The sequence below is a fragment of the Bos mutus genome, chromosome 15 (genome assembly GCF_027580195.1).
Source record: "Bos mutus isolate GX-2022 chromosome 15, NWIPB_WYAK_1.1, whole genome shotgun sequence".
NCBI lineage: Eukaryota > Metazoa > Chordata > Mammalia > Artiodactyla > Bovidae > Bos > Bos mutus.
In genome coordinates, this window is record NC_091631.1 from 70502008 (window position 1) to 70523264 (window position 21257).

The window sequence follows — 21257 nt, forward strand, 5'->3', positions numbered from 1 at the left end:
AAGAACACTGGAGTGGGTTGCCATTTCCTTCTCCAATGCATGAAAGTGAAAGTGAAGTTGCTCAGTCATATCTGACCCTTAGCGACCCCATGGACTGCAGCCTATTGTATAATAACTACTACAATGTAAATAGTGTGTAAATAGTTGTTTTTGTGCAGAAAATTCAAGTTTTGCTTTTTGAAACTTCCTGGAAGTTTTTTTCCCTGAATATTTTCAATTTGTGGTTGATTGAAACTGGGGATATAAAAGGCCAACAGTATTTGTTCACCCTTGTACTCATAGCATTTATCCCCTACCAAGTTCTCATTACATGCTTTTTGAATACATGAATGAATGAATAAATTGTTAGATTTCTAGTAGCGGCTTTGGATTTACTTTAATTGATGAAAAAGTAATTTTCACTGCAACAGATGCAACTGATTACATAACAAATGAAGTCCTGCTGTGAAGCACAACAGCCAAATCCTAATTTGGCTCATCTCTATTTACATGGAGTGTCATAAGCCAATTACCGTACCACTTGGACAGTATGCATTTTATATGTGTGTGTATATATATATATATACAAATATACATATATATGTATATATTTTTTATAGTCATGATAATGATCCTGGCTTGTTTGAACTTCATTATGACCCTTCTACTTTTCCATTAATTATCTTTATCTAATTTTAAGAAACATAAACCACATTCTCATACTCCATTTTAATTTTTAACACTTGCATGGGATATTTCTTTTTTTCTTTTTATATAGGAACAAAGTAGGCAGCTAAAACACAAAGCAACAAGACTGCACAGAGAAATGAATAGGTTCAGAGACTTCAATTACAAACTACCTTAAAGGAAAACTCATTCTCTTTTCATTACCTTACACCTCGAGGTGCCAAAACTTGCATTTAATTTCAGGTTTTAAAGGAGATTTTATGTCTACCCATAATCTGTCCTCATACAGTTTGCTCAGGAGAGCTTAGCTATTTTCAGTTAAAATTGATCCACCTTTACCAGACTTATGGTTGAACACAAAGACTAAAAGACATCAATCTGTTAACAGCTCTTGATGGGATTGGACTACACCTATTGTGTTCATTTTAAAGGGCGGAGTACATCTAAAAATACACCTTTTTGAGTTTCAGAGAAATCATATTTACAATTTCACAGAACAGAAAATGTTAAATTTAATTTGATGCTTAACACTTAAAGTGTTACTTTCAAATCACAGTAATGTTTCATGCATTCCAAATTATCTCTATAAGACAGGATAATGATTCTAAATAATCTGAATTGTAAGAACTTGCTCACAAATATAAAATTTTATCCAAAATAAATTATCATCCATTAAGTTGAAATGTCAAATACCCTGCACAAAAATGTCTGACTCATAAAAGTATTTCCACGGTCAACAGATTATTGAAAACAATCAATATTAGACATAGAGAAAATCCAATTCCTAATTTTTTTTTATAAGTCAACATAATTAGTTTGTGTTTTTAAACATTTGATCTACATATGAAACTGACTTCCCTGTGGTCACGAGTTAGTACAGTCTACTTCAGACACCATGCATATCTTTTCTAAGGAAAAGTCTCAGAAATTAAATATGAGAAATGTTGATAATACCATGATATACATTATACATAACAGATTCTAAAAAAAAAAAAATCTATTTTTCTTTTTTTGCATTCCATAGTGAATTTGACTACTTTTCAAGAATGTGAAGCATAGCTTACAGGCTAGTCAAAATATATATACTTCGTTAGACATATTTTCTACCATATGGTACATTTTAGGTGATGAAGATCCAATCTATATTTGTGGAATGTAGTTGATAATGCTTTTTTCCTCAATTTTAAATAATAAAGAAGGAACTTATTTCGTATGTGAGGATGGATATTTTAGATTAAAGCCAAATATTCCTGACAAAGAAAATAAACAAATTTAAATTCGAATGGATTCCTTCCTTCCTTCCTTTTTTCTTTTTCTTTCCTCCTTTTCTTTCCTTTTATTTCATTCTTTTCATTCATCCCTCATGTCTCTTCTTTCTTTCTTTCTTGCAAGACACTAATGTTATAAATAGTAGAATTTTCAGAAAGTACTCTAAAATCTGTCTGTACAATTTTACTTTTTACAGCTCCCACTGTAGTTTCCATTTGATTTCATCTCTAAGGGAGATTTTCAGCGATGTCTTCAGAAGAAAAGTGCTTATTAAAGTCTTCTAAGAATTCATTTTATCATTATCATTCTTTTACAGAATATTCTGGAGCTCTTCCTGGCCTCCCTACTTCATATGCTGCTTTGCAAAGAATTAAGAAGAGTTCCTCTTCATCCCTGTATGGTTCAAGGACTAGACCACGATACAGTAGCCCTTCATTAGGAACGCTGAGTGTTTCTTCACCGAGCTGGCGAGGGGCACCTCAACATTATTATTCCCCCATCAATCTTTATCATCCCTCAGATGCCTTCAAACAAGATGGTAAGTGTCCAAAGGAAAATTACACCTGTTGGAGTTAAGCAGGGAAAAAAGAATTTATTCAAGACAATTAAAATACAAGTTAAGCCTATTGCGATAGAGAAGAGAGGTTAAACTCAACTCTGAAACAGCAGTGAGTTTTTAAGATCTGGAAATGTGGAGGACATTAAGGAAGACTTTGGCCACTGTGACTAGGCTATCTGTGATAATCGTTGCTTCTTAAAGTTAACCTCTTACCATCCATAGAGACTGGGAAATAGGGAGTCTCTGTTTCTTGATGACTACATTAAACAAACAAACAAACCAAAAAATGGGTCCCAATTCCTTGAAAAAGACATTTTTAGGTTTTAAAACTGGTAAGAGACTGGGCAACAGTCTACATTTCACGGAAGCAAAGAAAGAATTTATAATTGCGGAATTTCTGAAGTAAATTCTCTAAGAAAATGGAGGTTAGAGGACCATAGTCAAAAGGAAACCAGTCAAAGGTTTAGTGAAGCTGAGGAAAATGTTAATATCTTGTTAGTGAAAGTGTTAGTCGCTCAGTCATGTCCAAGTCTTTGGGATCCCCTGGACTGTAGCCCACCAGGCTTCTCTACCCATGGAATTCTCTAGACAGGAATACTAAAGTAGCCATTCCCTTCTCCAGGTCTCCTGCATTACAGGTATTTTCTTTACTATCTGAGCCACCAGGGAAGCCCAAAGTCAGCTTGGTCACAACTTAGAGCTATGTTCCATGAATCTTTCAGTTTTTTCCCCCATATATTTAATTATACTTGTTTCTATTTCTGATTTAGGATTAGTTTCAGTACAGTCACTCAGTTGTGTCCAACTCTTTGTGACCCCATGGACTACAGCACACCAGGCTTCCCTGTCCATCACCAACTCCTGGAGTTTACTCAAACTCATGTCCATGGAGTCGGTGATGCCATCCAACCATCTCATCCTCTGTCATCCCCTTCTCCTCCGGCCTTCAATTTTCCCAGCATCCTGGTCTTTTCAAATGAGTCAGTCCTTCACATCAGGTGGCCAAAGTATTGGACCTTCAGCTTCAGCATCAGTCCTTCCAATGAATATTCAGGACTGATTTCCTTTAGGAGTGGTCTGATTTCCTTGCAGTGCAAGGACTCTGGAGAGTCTTTTGCAAGACTACAGTTAAAAAGCATCAATACTTCAGTGCTCAGCTTTCTTTATAGTCCAACTCTCATATCCATACACATGACTACTGGAATATATTTATATTATATTGTAATATATATATAAATATTATATATTTATATTATATAAACACATTTATATACTAAAAGCAAAAATACAACATTTGAAAGGACAATCTGACAATGAATATCAAAAGCATCAATACAGTCATATCTTTCTGTCTCGTATTTTATTTCTAGAAATGTGCTTCACATGAGGAAGTAATAAACAATGTACACAGAGATATAAGTATCAGATCAGATCAGATCAGTCACTCAGTCGTGTCTGACTCTTTGTGACCCCATGAATCGCAGCACGCCAGGCCTCCCTGTGCATCACCAACTCCCGGAGTTCACTCAGACTCATGTCCATCAAGTCAGTGATGCCATCCAGCCATGTCATCCTCTGTCTTCCCCTTCTCCTCCTACCCCCAATCCCTCTCAGCATCAGAGTCTTTTCCAATGAGTCAACTCTTCGCATGAGGTGGCCAGAGTACTGGAGTTTCAGCTTTAGCATCATTTCTTCCAAAGAAATCCCAGGGCTGATCACCTTCAGAATGGACTGGTTGGATCTCCTTGCAGTCCAAGGGACTCTCAAGAGTCTTCTCCAACACCACAGCTCAAAAACATCAATTCTTGGCGCTCAGCCTTCTTCACAGTCCAACTCTCACATCCATACATGACCACAGGAAAAACCATAGCCTTGACTAGATGAACCTTTGGTGGCAAAGTAATATCTCTGCTTTTGAATATGCTGTCTAGGTTGGTCATAACTTTCCTTCCAAGGAGTAAGCGTCTTTTAATTTCATGGCTGCAGTCACCATCTGCAGTGATTTTGGAGCCCAGAAAAATAAAGTCTGACACTGTTTCCACTGTTTCCCCATCTATTTCCCATGAAGTGGTGGGACCGGATGCCATGATCTTTGTTTTCTGAATGTTGAGCTTTAAGCCAACTTTTTCACTCTCCACTTTCACTTTCATCAAGAGGCTTTTGACTTCCTCTTCACTTTCTGCCATAAGGGTGGTGTCATCTGCATATCGGAGGTTATTGATATTTCTCCCAGCAATCTTGATTCCAGCTTGTGTTTCTTCCAGTCCAGCGTTTCTCATGATGTACTCTGCATATAAGTTAAATAAACAGGGTGACAATAAACAGTTTGACGTACTCCTTTTCCTATTTGGAACCAGTCTGTTGTTCCATGTCCAGTTCTAACTGTTGCTTCCTGACTTGCATACAACTTTCTCAAGAGGCAGATCAGGTAGTCTTGTATTCCCATCTCTTGAAGAATTTTCCACAGTTTATTGTGATCCACACAGTCAAAGGCTTTGACATAGTCAATAAAGCAGAAATAGATGTTTTTCTGGAATTCTCTTGCTTTTTCCACGATCCAGTGGATGTTGGCAATTTGATCTCTGGTTCCTCTGCCTTTTCTAAAACCAGCTTGAACATCAGGAAGTTCACGGTTCACATATTGCTGAAGCCTGGCTTGGAGAATTTTCAGCATTACTTTACTAGCATGTGAGATGAGTGCCATTGTGTGGTAGTTTGAGCATTCTTTGGCATTGCTCAATATATAAGTATGCACAGATATAAGTATACACAGATATATATATATATATATATATAAGATACAAGTATACACAGCATTATTTATGAGTAGAATATAAGAAATAATTTAAATGTCCAACACAAGAGAGTTAGATAAAGGATGACTATGCAGCTATTAATATTATGGTTTGAACAACATTTTCTAAATGTTCTCTTTGTTATTTTTGGGTATACCAACAACACATTACAAGGTTAGTTAACAGAGGGAAGCACTAGTATTTGATTATTACTAGCTTCTCTACCAGATTCTTTTGCATAGCTTATATCAGTAATACTCTCAACAAATATATGAAATAGATGTTATTACCATCTTCCTTGTAAGTGGAAACTCAGAAGACATATAAGCATCTTTGACAAGGTCACATTTCTAATAAGTAACCAATATAATTTTAAGTCTAATATACTTTGGGCTATATTTCAATTATGACTGATAAAGGGCTAAACATTCTGAGAAACACCTTGCAAGAACTAAACTACTTGGACGAATCCTAGGAATGTCAAACTAGGTTGTGATATTAAGCCCAGGTAAACAGACTCATGCCTTATGATTATGCCAGCTGTTGCCATGTAGACTGTCATTTTATAGTGTTGTCATTTAAATTGAACTTAAGCGTGGTGTTATTTCCTTAAAATGTTTTATTTTTCAGTGTACTTATAAGCTTTAAGCTTTCATAATATGTCTGTGAGAGAAAATCAATAGGATTAGGAGATAAGGCACAGCTTGATGAAAATATTTGCAAAAGGCACACCTGATAAATGACTGTTATTCAAAATGCACAAAGTACTTTTAAAAATCAACATAAGAACTCAACAACATGAGTTAAAATGGCCAAAAAGACCTTAGCAGACTTGTCATCAATGAAGATATGCAATTGGAAAATAATTATATGAAAAACTACACCACATCCTATATCATCAAGGAAATGAAAATCAAAACAACAATGAGATACTATTACACACTTATTAGAATGGCTGGAATCCAGAACATGGAAAACACCAAATACTGTTGAGGATTTGGAGCAACAGGAATACATGCATCTTGCTAATGGGACTAGAAAAATGTACAGTCTCTGGAAGAGAGTTTGGCAGTTTCTTGTAAACTAAACATACTCATCACATGGGAGAGATGGATAAGCAGAATATAGAAGATTTTTAGGGCAGTGAAAATACTCTGAATGTTATCATAGTGATGAATATATGTTCTTATACGTTTGTCCAAATCTATAGAATGTACAACACCAAGAGTGAACCCTAACATAAACTACAACTTCCACTGATTATTATGTGTAAATGTAGGTTCATCTTTGGTAAAAATGTAGCATTCTGGTGAGTGATGTTGATAATGGGAGAGAGTATGCATGTTTGAGGATGATATAGGAGAAAACCTTCCTCTTAATTTTGCTGTAAACCTAAAACTGCTCTAAAATGAATTATTTAAAAATCCATTACTTTAATGTCATACTTCTCAGATAGAGATGTGTTGGAATTTGTATTATTTAGGCAACATTGTTTATTTTATGGGATGATACCAAGATAGAATGTATTGACTGATCACTGTGGGATACTCTTGTGTCTGTTCCTTTATTCTTTTATTCCAAATATACTTCAATGTGGCTTGCAGTGATATATAAAATACAGCTAGAAAATATGAATTAAAACACATGAAAGTAAGGAAAACATGAAACTTCAGGACATAAAATGGAGCTGGGTTTGAAACTAATTCAGAGTATCTACTGTAAATGTCTATAAATCTGTCATAGGTTAGTCCCATTTGGGGTAATTAGTTAAAGAAAAAGAAACTTTGGTCAGCTATATATTTCCCACTGGTTTAAGGACTAAAATGAAATAGATAGTAGAAATGCAGCTATTTCCGACACTAAGATTAGACAAATTTTCTGAAGGGCCCTCATTAACAGCTTACTGTTTGATGTAACGGTTAGTGACCCAGACAATATTCTTGATGTGTACATAACAATGAGTTTCATCTGCTCCAATAAAGATAGATGAAATTCAATTATCAATAACAAAATGGGAAGTAATTATCTAACATTGTGCTCTTTTAATCTTTAATGTGCATACAATCACTTGAGAGCCTTGTTAAAATACCCCCTTTCAATAGATCGGAGTGAGGGCCATATAAGCTGCATTTATCAAAACCTTCCAGGTGATGCTTATGCAGCTGGTCTGTGGACCATGCTCAGAGTAGCAAGGCTCTAGGCTGCAAACTAGTTTGATATAATTTGTCTTCTGTTGCTCTTGTTTGATCTATATTTAGAGGATCAGAAAGAATGGATAGACTGAGTATTTTCCAAGTAATCTTCCATAACTGTTTTCTCATCTGAGCGTTTGAAAGATCTTGGCTAGATGTGACTTTGAGTTTGTTCTCCCTGATAACAGCCTGACATATGGCTTTTGTCAGGTAATTCCTTTAACCTTAATAGAGAGTAAAACTGGTGTTGACATGCTTTTGTGAAAAACAAGAAAACTAACAGAGCCTGAATAGAATGTCATTCCATTCCTGCTCAAGTGAAGCCCAGAAGTACCCCAGATAGGGTTAAGATTTTTCTGAGCAACATAAAAGTGTAGTTTGCAGAGCAATTTCGGAAAGCAATTCCACTTTGGTATATACCACCTGGAGTAACCCTCCACACATGCACAAGAAAATATAAAAAGTATGCTCACTGCAATATAAGTTTAAAAACAAAAAATTGGAAACATCCCACATGTCCATCAGAAGGAAATGAATAATACATAAATGGTGTTTTTCATTCATTGAAAAATTAAAACTGTTAGAGACAAACATCTTTATACAACAAAATAGATATATTTCAAAATATAACATCTAGTGAACATAGAAATTTGCAGAATATCACATACAATGTCACTTATGTAAAAAAGTAAGAATCAAAGAAATATATTGAGTTGGCCAAAAGTTTGTTCATGTTTTCCAACTATCATATGGAAATTTTTAATATATGATGACCTGTAGTAAGTAGACTATAAAATTGATCACAGTGATTCCTACTTGCTGGTATTTATAATATGACCCCTTTTCTTCCACTGCGGGATGAAGCTAGTAACCTTCTGGAGAATAGATTATGACTAAATTTCTTCCAACACTGAGTTATAAAAAGACTCTGATTTGCATCTGACTTCTGTTCCAAAGAAGAAAGCTTAGTCAGGACCTGAGTAAACAAATCTTGACTGATTTTGGGATTGGCTGCCTAAAAGAGTACTAACCTGTTGAGATAATCACAAGGTAACACAGGAAAATAAAATACATGAAACTTATATTAAAAAAAAAAACCTTAAAATCACAATATTGTGAGACGAATGCCCTGTAGAAAATATAGAAGGATGGTGAAGACATCAACAAAATAAAGTTTTATGTTTATTATCTCAAAGTCTCTGTTTATCATGAAACCAGATGTGGTTTGACTTGTCCTCTGGCTCTGTGCCTTTTAAAGGTAGGACGTCAGCCTCATCTCAAGGCTCAGATAGGTACAGATCCACTTGTTAGCTCACTTACCTCACAAATCATTGGCAAGATTCAATTGCTCAGGGTTTTTGGAGCAAGTGTCTAAAACTGCTCATCAGCTGTTGGCCAAAGGCCATTCTCAGAGAGGGTTTCCATAAGGAAGCTCACAGCGTGGTAGCTGATTTCCCACAGCAGGAGCAGGTCAGAGCAAGAGAAGGCAAACAAGATGGCTACAGTAAAAATATCACAGTGAGTCACTGACTTTTGGTTGAGGTGAGGAAGTAGAGACAGGGAAATAAATGAAATTTGAGCTAGACTCAAGAAGGGGAGAAGAGAAACTGAGAGTGCCTGAAAGAGAGAATGTTGTTCATTTGAGCTGAGCAATCAGAGGAGTCCTCTAATTGTTCTTTCTGTTTCAACCTGATACTATTATTTTGGATAATTATAGTGATCACTTCAAATTATTCCAGTGAAACGTTCCATAGACCAAAGGGCATTATCAAGTTTTAAAAAACTGAGTTGTAAATAGTTATTCTAAAGTAGTTGTTTGAATGCAAGGAATATCATTTAATTGATTTTAAAAATTGACTGTTTAAATTAGAAATGCTTATGGTAGTATAGGCTAATCAAAAGCCTTTATGAATCAGCACCTCAATATCTGCAAAACATGTTCTTGTTTTGGATTTTCCAATGTAGACAAGGACTATTAATCACGGTGGATATTATACCTGTTACTGCCATTATAAAAGAACAACCAGTAAATTGGTCTTTGATTTCATCTCTTTTTGTTATTATTTGTGGTTTTAGTGGGAGTAAACATAACTAAGTGTAGGGTGCATTTTATTCTTCTATATGTGATCTGATAGATAAGATATTTTCTTGCTGGCAGAAGAATGTTGAGCTTTAAGCCAACTTTTTCACTCTCCACTTTCACTTTCATCAAGAGGCTTTTGACTTCCTCTTCACTTTCTGCCATAAGGGTGGTGTCATCTGCATATCGGAGGTTATTGATATTTCTCCCAGCAATCTTGATTCCAGCTTGTGTTTCTTCCAGTCCAGCGTTTCTCATGATGTACTCTGCATATAAGTTAAATAAACAGGGTGACAATAAACAGTTTGACGTACTCCTTTTCCTATTTGGAACCAGTCTGTTGTTCCATGTCCAGTTCTAACTGTTGCTTCCTGACTTGCATACAACTTTCTCAAGAGGCAGATCAGGTGGTCTTGTATTCCCATCTCTTGAAGAATTTTCCACAGTTTATTGTGATCCACACAGTCAAAGGCTTTGACATAGTCAATAAAGCAGAAATAGATGTTTTTCTGGAATTCTCTTGCTTTTTCCACGATCCAGTGGATGTTGGCAATTTGATCTCTGGTTCCTCTGCCTTTTCTAAAACCAGCTTGAACATCAGGAAGTTCACGGTTCACATATTGCTGAAGCCTGGCTTGGAGAATTTTCAGCATTACTTTACTAGCATGTGAGATGAGTGCCATTGTGTGGTAGTTTGAGCATTCTTTGGCATTGCTCAATATATAAGTATGCACAGATATAAGTATACACAGATATATATATATATAAGATACAAGTATACACAGCATTATTTATGAGTAGAATATAAGAAATAATTTAAATGTCCAACACAAGAGAGTTAGATAAAGGATGACTATGCAGCTATTAATATTATGGTTTGAACAACATTTTCTAAATGTTCTCTTTGTTATTTTTGGGTATACCAACAACACATTACAAGGTTAGTTAACAGAGGGAAGCACTAGTATTTGATTATTACTAGCTTCTCTACCAGATTCTTTTGCATAGCTTATATCAGTAATACTCTCAACAAATATATGAAATAGATGTTATTACCATCTTCCTTGTAAGTGGAAACTCAGAAGACATATAAGCATCTTTGACAAGGTCACATTTCTAATAAGTAACCAATATAATTTTAAGTCTAATATACTTTGGGCTATATTTCAATTATGACTGATAAAGGGCTAAACATTCTGAGAAACACCTTGCAAGAACTAAACTACTTGGACGAATCCTAGGAATGTCAAACTAGGTTGTGATATTAAGCCCAGGTAAACAGACTCATGCCTTATGATTATGCCAGCTGTTGCCATGTAGACTGTCATTTTATAGTGTTGTCATTTAAATTGAACTTAAGCGTGGTGTTATTTCCTTAAAATGTTTTATTTTTCAGTGTACTTATAAGCTTTAAGCTTTCATAATATGTCTGTGAGAGAAAATCAATAGGATTAGGAGATAAGGCACAGCTTCGATGAAAATATTTGCAAAAGGCACACCTGATAAATGACTGTTATTCAAAATGCACAAAGTACTTTTAAAAATCAACATAAGAACTCAACAACATGAGTTAAAATGGCCAAAAAGACCTTAGCAGACTTGTCATCAATGAAGATATGCAATTGGAAAATAATTATATGAAAAACTACACCACATCCTATATCATCAAGGAAATGAAAATCAAAACAACAATGAGATACTATTACACACTTATTAGAATGGCTGGAATCCAGAACATGGAAAACACCAAATACTGTTGAGGATTTGGAGCAACAGGAATACATGCATCTTGCTAATGGGACTAGAAAAATGTACAGTCTCTGGAAGAGAGTTTGGCAGTTTCTTGTAAAACTAAACATACTCATCACATGGGAGAGATGGATAAGCAGAATATAGAAGATTTTTAGGGCAGTGAAAATACTCTGAATGTTATCATAGTGATGAATATATGTTCTTATACGTTTGTCCAAATCTATAGAATGTACAACACCAAGAGTGAACCCTAACATAAACTACAACTTCCACTGATTATTATGTGTAAATGTAGGTTCATCTTTGGTAAAAATGTAGCATTCTGGTGAGTGATGTTGATAATGGGAGAGAGTACGCATGTTTGAGGATGATATAGGAGAAAACCTTCCTCTTAATTTTGCTGTAAACCTAAAACTGCTCTAAAATGAATTATTTAAAAAATCCATTACTTTAATGTCATACTTCTCAGATAGAGATGTGTTGGAATTTGTATTATTTAGGCAACATTGTTTATTTTATGGGATGATACCAAGATAGAATGTATTGACTGATCACTGTGGGATACTCTTGTGTCTGTTCCTTTATTCTTTTATTCCAAATATACTTCAATGTGGCTTGCAGTGATATATAAAATACAGCTAGAAAATATGAATTAAAACACATGAAAGTAAGGAAAACATGAAACTTCAGGACATAAAATGGAGCTGGGTTTGAAACTAATTCAGAGTATCTACTGTAAATGTCTATAAATCTGTCATAGGTTAGTCCCATTTGGGGTAATTAGTTAAAGAAAAAGAAACTTTGGTCAGCTATATATTTCCCACTGGTTTAAGGACTAAAATGAAATAGATAGTAGAAATGCAGCTATTTCCGACACTAAGATTAGACAAATTTTCTGAAGGGCCCTCATTAACAGCTTACTGTTTGATGTAACGGTTAGTGACCCAGACAATATTCTTGATGTGTACATAACAATGAGTTTCATCTGCTCCAATAAAGATAGATGAAATTCAATTATCAATAGCAAAATGGGAAGTAATTATCTAACATTGTGCTCTTTTAATCTTTAATGTGCATACAATCACTTGAGAGCCTTGTTAAAATACACCCCCTTTCAATAGATCGGGAGTGAGGGCCATATAAGCTGCATTTATCAAAACCTTCCAGGTGATGCTTATGCAGCTGGTCTGTGGACCATGCTCAGAGTAGCAAGGCTCTAGGCTGCAAACTAGTTTGATATAATTTGTCTTCTGTTGCTCTTGTTTGATCTATATTTAGAGGATCAGAAAGAATGGATAGACTGAGTATTTTCCAAGTAATCTTCCATAACTGTTTTCTCATCTGAGCGTTTGAAAGATCTTGGCTAGATGTGACTTTGAGTTTGTTCTCCCTGATAACAGCCTGACATATGGCTTTTGTCAGGTAATTCCCTTTAACCTTAATAGAGAGTAAAACTGGTGTTGACATGCTTTTGTGAAAAACAAGAAAACTAACAGAGCCTGAATAGAATGTCATTCCATTCCTGCTCAAGTGAAGCCCAGAAGTACCCCAGATAGGGTTAAGATTTTTCTGAGCAACATAAAAGTGTAGTTTGCAGAGCAATTTCGGAAAGCAATTCCACTTTGGTATATACCACCTGGAGTAACCCTCCCACACATGCACAAGAAAATATAAAAGTATGCTCACTGCAATATAAGTTTAAAAACAAAAAATTGGAAACATCCCACATGTCCATCAGAAGGGAAATGAATAATACATAAATGGTGTTTTTCATTCATTGAAAAATTAAAACTGTTAGAGACAAACATCTTTATACAACAAAATAGATATATTTCAAAATATAACATCTAGTGAACATAGAAATTTGCAGAATATCACATACAATGTCACTTATGTAAAAAAGTAAGAATCAAAGAAATATATTGAGTTGGCCAAAAAGTTTGTTCATGTTTTTCCAACTATCATATGGAAATTTTTAATATATGATGACCTGTAGTAAGTAGACTATAAAATTGATCACAGTGATTCCTACTTGCTGGTATTTATAATATGACCCCTTTTCTTCCACTGCGGGATGAAGCTAGTAACCTTCTGGAGAATAGATTATGACTAAATTTCTTCCAACACTGAGTTATAAAAGACTCTGATTTGCATCTGACTTCTGTTCCAAAGAAGAAAGCTTAGTCAGGACCTGAGTAAACAAATCTTGACTGATTTTGGGATTGGCTGCCTAAAAAGAGTACTAACCTGTTGAGATAATCACAAGGTAACACAGGAAAATAAAATACATGAAACTTATATTAAAAAAAAAAAAACCTTAAAATCACAATATTGTGAGACGAATGCCCTGTAGAAAATATAGAAGGATGGTGAAGACATCAACAAAATAAAGTTTTATGTTTATTATCTCAAAGTCTCTGTTTATCATGAAACCAGATGTGGTTTGACTTGTCCTCTGGCTCTGTGCCTTTTAAAGGTAGGACGTCAGCCTCATCTCAAGGCTCAGATAGGTACAGATCCACTTGTTAGCTCACTTACCTCACAAATCATTGGCAAGATTCAATTGCTCAGGGTTTTTGGAGCAAGTGTCTAAAACTGCTCATCAGCTGTTGGCCAAAGGCCATTCTCAGAGAGGGTTTCCATAAGGAAGCTCACAGCGTGGTAGCTGATTTCCCACAGCAGGAGCAGGTCAGAGCAAGAGAAGGCAAACAAGATGGCTACAGTAAAAATATCACAGTGAGTCACTGACTTTTGGTTGAGGTGAGAAGTAGAGACAGGGAAATAAATGAAATTTGAGCTAGACTCAAGAAGGGGAGAAGAGAAACTGAGAGTGCCTGAAAGAGAGAATGTTGTTCATTTGAGCTGAGCAATCAGAGGAGTCCTCTAATTGTTCTTTCTGTTTCAACCTGATACTATTATTTTGGATAATTATAGTGATCACTTCAAATTATTCCAGTGAAACGTTCCATAGACCAAAGGGCATTATCAAGTTTTAAAAAACTGAGTTGTAAATAGTTATTCTAAAGTAGTTGTTTGAATGCAAGGAATATCATTTAATTGATTTTAAAAATTGACTGTTTAAATTAGAAATGCTTATGGTAGTATAGGCTAATCAAAAGCCTTTATGAATCAGCACCTCAATATCTGCAAAACATGTTCTTGTTTTGGATTTTCCAATGTAGACAAGGACTATTAATCACGGTGGATATTATACCTGTTACTGCCATTATAAAAGAACAACCAGTAAATTGGTCTTTGATTTCATCTCTTTTTTGTTATTGTTGTGGTTTTAGTGGGAGTAAACATAACTAAGTGTAGGGTGCATTTTATTCTTCTATATGTGATCTGATAGATAAGATATTTTCTTGCTGGCAGAAGGATAGTCTGTATTAGGAGTGATTCTGACTACAATGGTTAGGTTTTTACTGATGAAGCCCATTTATGGGATTCAGAGAATACAAATGTAACCTCATGGGAAAAAAATTGTGGATCTTAAAAGTTGTCACTGTTTAGTCACTAAGTTGTGTTCCACTTTTTGTGACTCCATGGACTACAGCACACCTAGCTTCCCTGTCCTTTACTATTTCCCAAAGTTTGCTCAAACTCGTGTCCGTTGAGTCGGTGATGTTATCCAATACTCCCATACTCTATCACCCCCTTCTCCTTTTGCCTTCAATCTTTCCCAGCATCAGGGTCTTTATCAATGAATCAGCTCTTTGCATCAGGTGGCCAAAATATTGGAGCTTCAGCTTCAGCATCAATCCTTCCAATGAATATTCCAGGTTAATTGCCATTAGGATTAATACTTGTGGTCTAAGGGACTCTCAAGAATCTTCCCTAGCACCACAATTCAAAAGCATCAATCCTTCGGTGCTCAGCCTTCTTTATGGCCCAGCTCTCACATTCATACATGATTACTTTCAAAAGCATAACTTTGACTACATAGGACTGTGTTGGCTCTGCTTTTTAATACACCGTCTAGGTTTGTCATAGCTTTCTTTCCAAAGAACAAGTGCCCTTGCATTTCATGGCTGCATCACTGTTCACAGTGATTTTGAAGTCCAAGAAAATAAAATCTGTCACTGCTTCCATTTTTTCCCCCTTCTATTTGCCATGAAGTGATGGGACTGAAAGCCATTATGTTAGTTTTTTGAATGTTGAGTTTTAAGTCAGCTTTTTCTCTGTCCTCTTTAGTTGAAGCAAATTATTATTATTATTATTTTGTTACATTTAAGTATATAATTTTGGATCTTTTTAATTCCCTCAATGATAAGGGCAACCTACAATTTATGTACCACTCTGAGTCTATCCAGTTTTTGGAGTTGCTACCATTGGCTTCTGACATCTTGGAGATTCCTGAAACCTACCAAATTTGTTGCCTCATATCCTCAGTACCTTTGGCTGAATTTCATTGTTGATGTGACTTGTTTCCAGATTAGGTTTGGAACATGGGCAATGGCATCATGACTCAAAGTGATCTCTGTGTTGACAATTTCCTGTTGTTTCCTCAAAATACACTTTGCTGGTATATTGTCTTGGAGATCAAATAAAATATTTAAATGATCTTTTATGAGAATAATAACTCCTTCTGGGCAAGGAAAAGGGTATTTCACTTGGATGATATACTCCTCAGTAAATCAGATCACTCCATTTTCTCTCAGTTTAAGACTATCTTTTTTTTTCTTTTTTTTTAGTTGAAGGATAATTTACATTACAATGTTGTGTTGCTTTCAAATCAGCCATAAGTATACATACATCCCCTCCCTCTTGATTCTCCCTCCCACTCCACTCCATCCAGCCCCAGCGCAGAGTTGAGCTCTGCTTTATACAGCAGCTTCCCACTAACTATTTTACGTAAGATAGTGTATATAAGCCTTATGATTTCATGACTATTCTTTGAGACTTTGATTTTATTGTTTTATTGTATTAATTTTTGAGTTATTTTTATTATTTTCTGTTACTATGCTTTTCTCTCCAACTTAATTACATGTCACTTGAGAAAAACCATCTTGTATACTCCTCTTTTTTCTCTTTCAGAACTTAGAGCAGGGCAAGCTTAGTAAGAGACTAACAAATATTGTTTAATTAAGGATGCATCTACTTGAGGAATTTGAAATATGACTTCAGATTTAATTTCTAAACCATGACAGAATGTTTACCTGAAAATTGTAAAACTAAAAGATGTTTTTTTTTAGAATTACAAATGAAAAGGAGGGAAAAACAATGTCTTCCATCTGTTGACAAGTAGCTAGTGATTTGACATCTTCTGAATGTTATATGGGATCAGTTCACTTCAATTATTCTCATGTGATAGCATCTCTGAATCATCTGACCTCTCTTTTATAGGTACATTAAAAGTGATGAAAAAATCTATTAGACTCAATTTATAGTATGTGCATAACATAATACTACTACCCATGAAACATTCATCACAATGCTTTTTAATAAATCATGTTCTTCAATTCTTAGAAATCCTTGAAAGTTTTATAATGACAGTTCACACTTGTTTAACTTTTATAAAGAAACAATTTAAATGTTAAAAGGCACCTTAAAGAAAGGTTTGGATATTATCTTTAAGAATTTATCTTATATTCTCATATAGTGTGAAAAGTTTTTTTTTTTTTCACATTCTAACTGTGAGTGTCATCATAAAATGCAATTTTAACCAAACATTTCAAAATTTTTGGAAATTATCACATGAAATAGATTAATGATCATTAAAATTGAAATTGTTTTAATTGTATTGGACATGATATTTTGATATTTCTTCTTAGATTGTAACACTGATATGCTTAGTCCACATTACATAAATAAGCTAGACAAAGTCATTAATTAGAGGTAACCAGTAGGTGGGGGCTTCCCTGGTGGCTCAGATTGTAAAAAATTTGCCTGTAATGCAAGAGAATTGAGTTTATCCCTGGGTTTGGAAGATCTGCTGGAGAAGAGAATGGCTACCCACTCCAACATTTTTGCCTGGGGAATTCCATCAACAGAGGAGCCTGGTGGGCTATAGTCCATGGGGTAGAAAAGAATTAGACACCACTGAGTGACCAATCTAAAAAAAAAAAAAAAAAAAGGAAAGAAAGAAACAGTAGGTGGAGAACATTGGCTCTGGCATTAGGCTTAACCTTTGAGAAAAATTGGAGAAGGAAATGGCAACCCACTCCAGTACTCTTGCCTGGAGAATACCAAGGACAGAAGAGCCTGGTGGGCTGCAGTTCATGGGATCACAAAGAGTCAGACACAACTGTGCGACTAACTTGAGAAAAGTGGATTCATAAGTAGTTGTTTAAAAGAGGATATAAGTCTGAAAGACAAGTTTATAATCTAGAAGTGAAGTCACTCAGTTGTGTCCAGCTCTTTGTGATCCCATGGACTGTAGTCCACAAGGCTCCTTGGTCCATGGGATTTTCGAGGCATGAATACTGGAGTGAGTTGCCATTCCCTTCTCCAGGGAATCTTCTCAACCCAGGGATGGAACCCAGGTCTCCCGCATTGTAAGCAGACACTTTACCATCTGAGCTACCAGGGAAGCCACAGTGGTAATGCTTGGAAGACTCAGGAAACAATTGAAAACACATGGCCCAACCAAGAAGCAAGGCTTCCCTAGGGAACCTGGTTATAAAAGTCTCACATAAGGTGATACTTAAAAGCTTTCTGGCAGGAAAAAAGTTAGTATCTGGATAGTCTATCAATAAGTGGTAGAAATTTCAAAGAGGATTAGAGTGGATGAGACGTCAGCTTGATCCTGACATGACTCTACAAGGGAAACCAATGTCTCCATAAACAAAATGATATACCAGTACTTCAAGAAGCTTCACTAAGAGAAGGGCATGTGGACATCAGGGTCACATTTCACAGTAAAGCTTCATCCTCCTATTTAGGCATCTCTGTCTAAAGACTACTGTCAATACCATGCTAACTTTAGGATCTGGTTTATTGTTCTAATTTGATTCTAAGAAGTGGTGATACTTCTACTTTAGAGGTGTTTTTAAAATTTGTGGAGTAGTTTTGATTGTCTTAGTTTTGATTCAAGTATGCTACTTCAGAGAGTTGAGACTGGGAGTGCTAAATGACATATAATTATAAAGTATAGGACTTTTAAGTGGAGTGAAAATTCTCTAAAATTTTCTGTAGCAAGAATCTCTCTGTATTATATTATACACAAGGTATTTTGATATATAATGGATGTGTCAGTGAAAAATATGTAAATTACAGCAAGATTATATTTAGTTTTGTCAATAATAACAGAATTTGTTGACCATTTAGAAAATCACACCACCTAACACCAATAACACTGGTAACATGTGATTAAATTACACTTAGATCAGTTTACATTTGTAGCTGCTACATTCAAGGGGTTTTATCAATGAAAGCAAGCTTTACTTCTTTATGTCTTCTATTATAATTGTTCTTGAGAATTTACATATTGAACTTAATATTATTTTATAATGTTACTTATTTTATATTTTCCCTTTCATTAGACTAAAAAATATATAGGTAGGTTAGAATACCCTTTATTTTATCAATAATAAGAGGAAAATTATAAAACACTAGCCTGGAAGGCTGTAGTCCATGGGGTCGCTTAGGGTCAGACACAACTGAGCGACTTCACTTTGACTTTTCACTTTCATGCATTGGAGAAGGAAATGGCAACCTAATCCAGTGTTCTTGCCTGGAGACTCCCAGGGACAGGGGAGCCTGGTGGGCTGCCATCTATGGGGTCACACCGAGTCGGACACGACTGAAGTCACTTAGCAGCAGCAGCAGCAGCAGCCTAAAGATGGATGCACAGCACTTTTTCCATAAATTCTATACTGCTTTTTGGACATGATGAGACCTGAAAGGATGGAGTGTTACTACAACCTGGGAATAACAAAAGAGAAAAGGAGAAAGAGGAAGATTTATAAGTGTAATGCAAACATTTGTAATTTATGCTAGTCTACATAATTGCTTCCAAACCTAGCCCCTGGCTTCCAGTCAAAAGTAAGGCCATCTTGCCCCCCAAATTTGGATGATATAATCCTAAGAAAAAGCTATCTAGAGAAACTCAGGAGTTACTTTTCTCACATGTAAACCTTAACATTGTAGTTAACTGTCATGATGACCTATTACTTCCATGGATGCAAACCTCTTCGGAGGAATATATACCTCCCTCAAAAACTGTCACCTACCTAGGTGGGCTGATCCTTAACCTGCCCTGTGATTGCCCTACAGAGGACAAGATCAACAATTCATAGCACAAAATCAGTTCAAATGCCGAGACTAATAATGCTACACATACACCAAAAGGTATGAAAGGATTTATTATTCACATCAGGAAGCTTTCTGACAAAAGCAGGATAGGTTGGTCTGAAAATGGCTTGAGAATGGAATGGGAGGGAATGAGTGGCACTAATTGTGTCGTGGCTGGGGTGTGGGACTGGGGTGAGAATTCCTATGTAGTTTGCATGTTATGAATTCTCTTACTTGAGTCAAGGGAGGGATGAGTGTCATCTTTCCCTGAGGTGAGGCAAAAGGAAGAAAGTGACTGGTGTGGCTTGAAAATCATCATCAGTCAAATTCAAAAATGGAGTCAGATTTGACTACATGACTGTACAATGAAAGTCAACCATGTGAAAATACAAAATAAAAACCATAACATACATATAATATAAATGTCTAAATAATGACCCTGGACCAGCTAGAAAGGTTATCAAAATAGGATTTATAAAGAGAGACATGGGGTTAAAACCGATTTTCAGAATTTGGTCATGTTAAGAAGGACTGGGGCTCAAGGATTAGGTAGAAAGCCAGTTATAAAAACTGGAGCACTAAAACTGGTACAGCTAGATACAAGGCTGAATGATTGAATATCTCCTTTCATAGGCCGTTGGCCTGGGAATATACTTAACTAAATAGTAGTTCAAAGGCCTGAACTAGGAAAGGAGAATATAAGTAAGGTTCTATAATCTAGTGATATATGCTTCAGTGACCACTACTTCGTAATCAAACTGTGAAGCTTTAAAGTTATTTTGCTTTTAAATATAATATCAATCAAGACAAGGTAATTCTGGATGCTATAACAAATAACTTGACACAATATATGTTTCTTTTCTAGTCACATCCTGTTCCACTTGATTGTTCAATACGTGGAGAGTTTGGGAACCATGTTACATCTGTGATATCTATTGGGACCGCACTGGTGCCTGCTGCTTTTTTGTTCTTTTTATTCAGTTGCTCAGTCATGTCTGACTCTTTGTGACCCCATCGACTGCAGCACTCCAAGCTTCCCTGTCTTTCACCAACTCCTGGAGCTTGCTCAAACTCATGTCTATCAATTCGGTGATGTCATCCAACCATCTCATCCTCTGGCATCCCCTTCTCCTCCTTCCATCAATTCTTTTGCAGCATTAGGGTGTTTTCCAATGAGTTGGCTCCTTTACCTTTAGCTAATTGACAGGTGAAAAATGGATGGATTCCACATATATTATTTCAGTCCAGAAACAAGTCACATTGGAGTCCCAGTACAATCATAAGAAAGGTTAAATAAAGTATTCCAATATTCTTAGGAAGAATAAATGGGATTAATGAGCATCTAGCCAATTCCTGTCACACACGAATAGGCAAAATCTATCAAACATAATTATGTGTTAATGGTGACATAAAAGTTCACTGTAGATGATCATTTTGACATTGAGTATAAGTAGACACTTAAAATATTGTTCTTCATTTATTAATTCATTATTATTAAAATGGTTCAGTTTATTGATTATATTAAAACAAATTTGGTTTTTAATGAATTAAAATTTAAAGTTAAAAATATTTTGTTTAAATTTTTATTTTACATAACATTCTATCAGGGGAGCAGAAGATATTCTTAGTAGAGTCTTCATATTTTAATCTTAATGGTAATTCTGTAAATTAAGTGTTATTGATGTGCTAATCAATTCAATTATAGTAAA

General features: G+C 35.4%; 1 protein-coding gene across 1 annotated transcript in view; it reads left to right on the plus strand.

Moving 5' to 3' along the window:
- The first annotated feature begins 2181 nt into the window (after window positions 1–2181).
- CNTN5 (contactin 5) overlaps window positions 2182–21257 on the plus strand; it is a 663141-nt gene continuing 644065 nt past the window's right edge. The window contains exon 1 of the mRNA XM_070383116.1: window positions 2182–2473. Within this exon, the coding sequence (XP_070239217.1) occupies window positions 2182–2473 (292 nt within the window). The remainder of the gene's footprint in view (window positions 2474–21257) is intronic.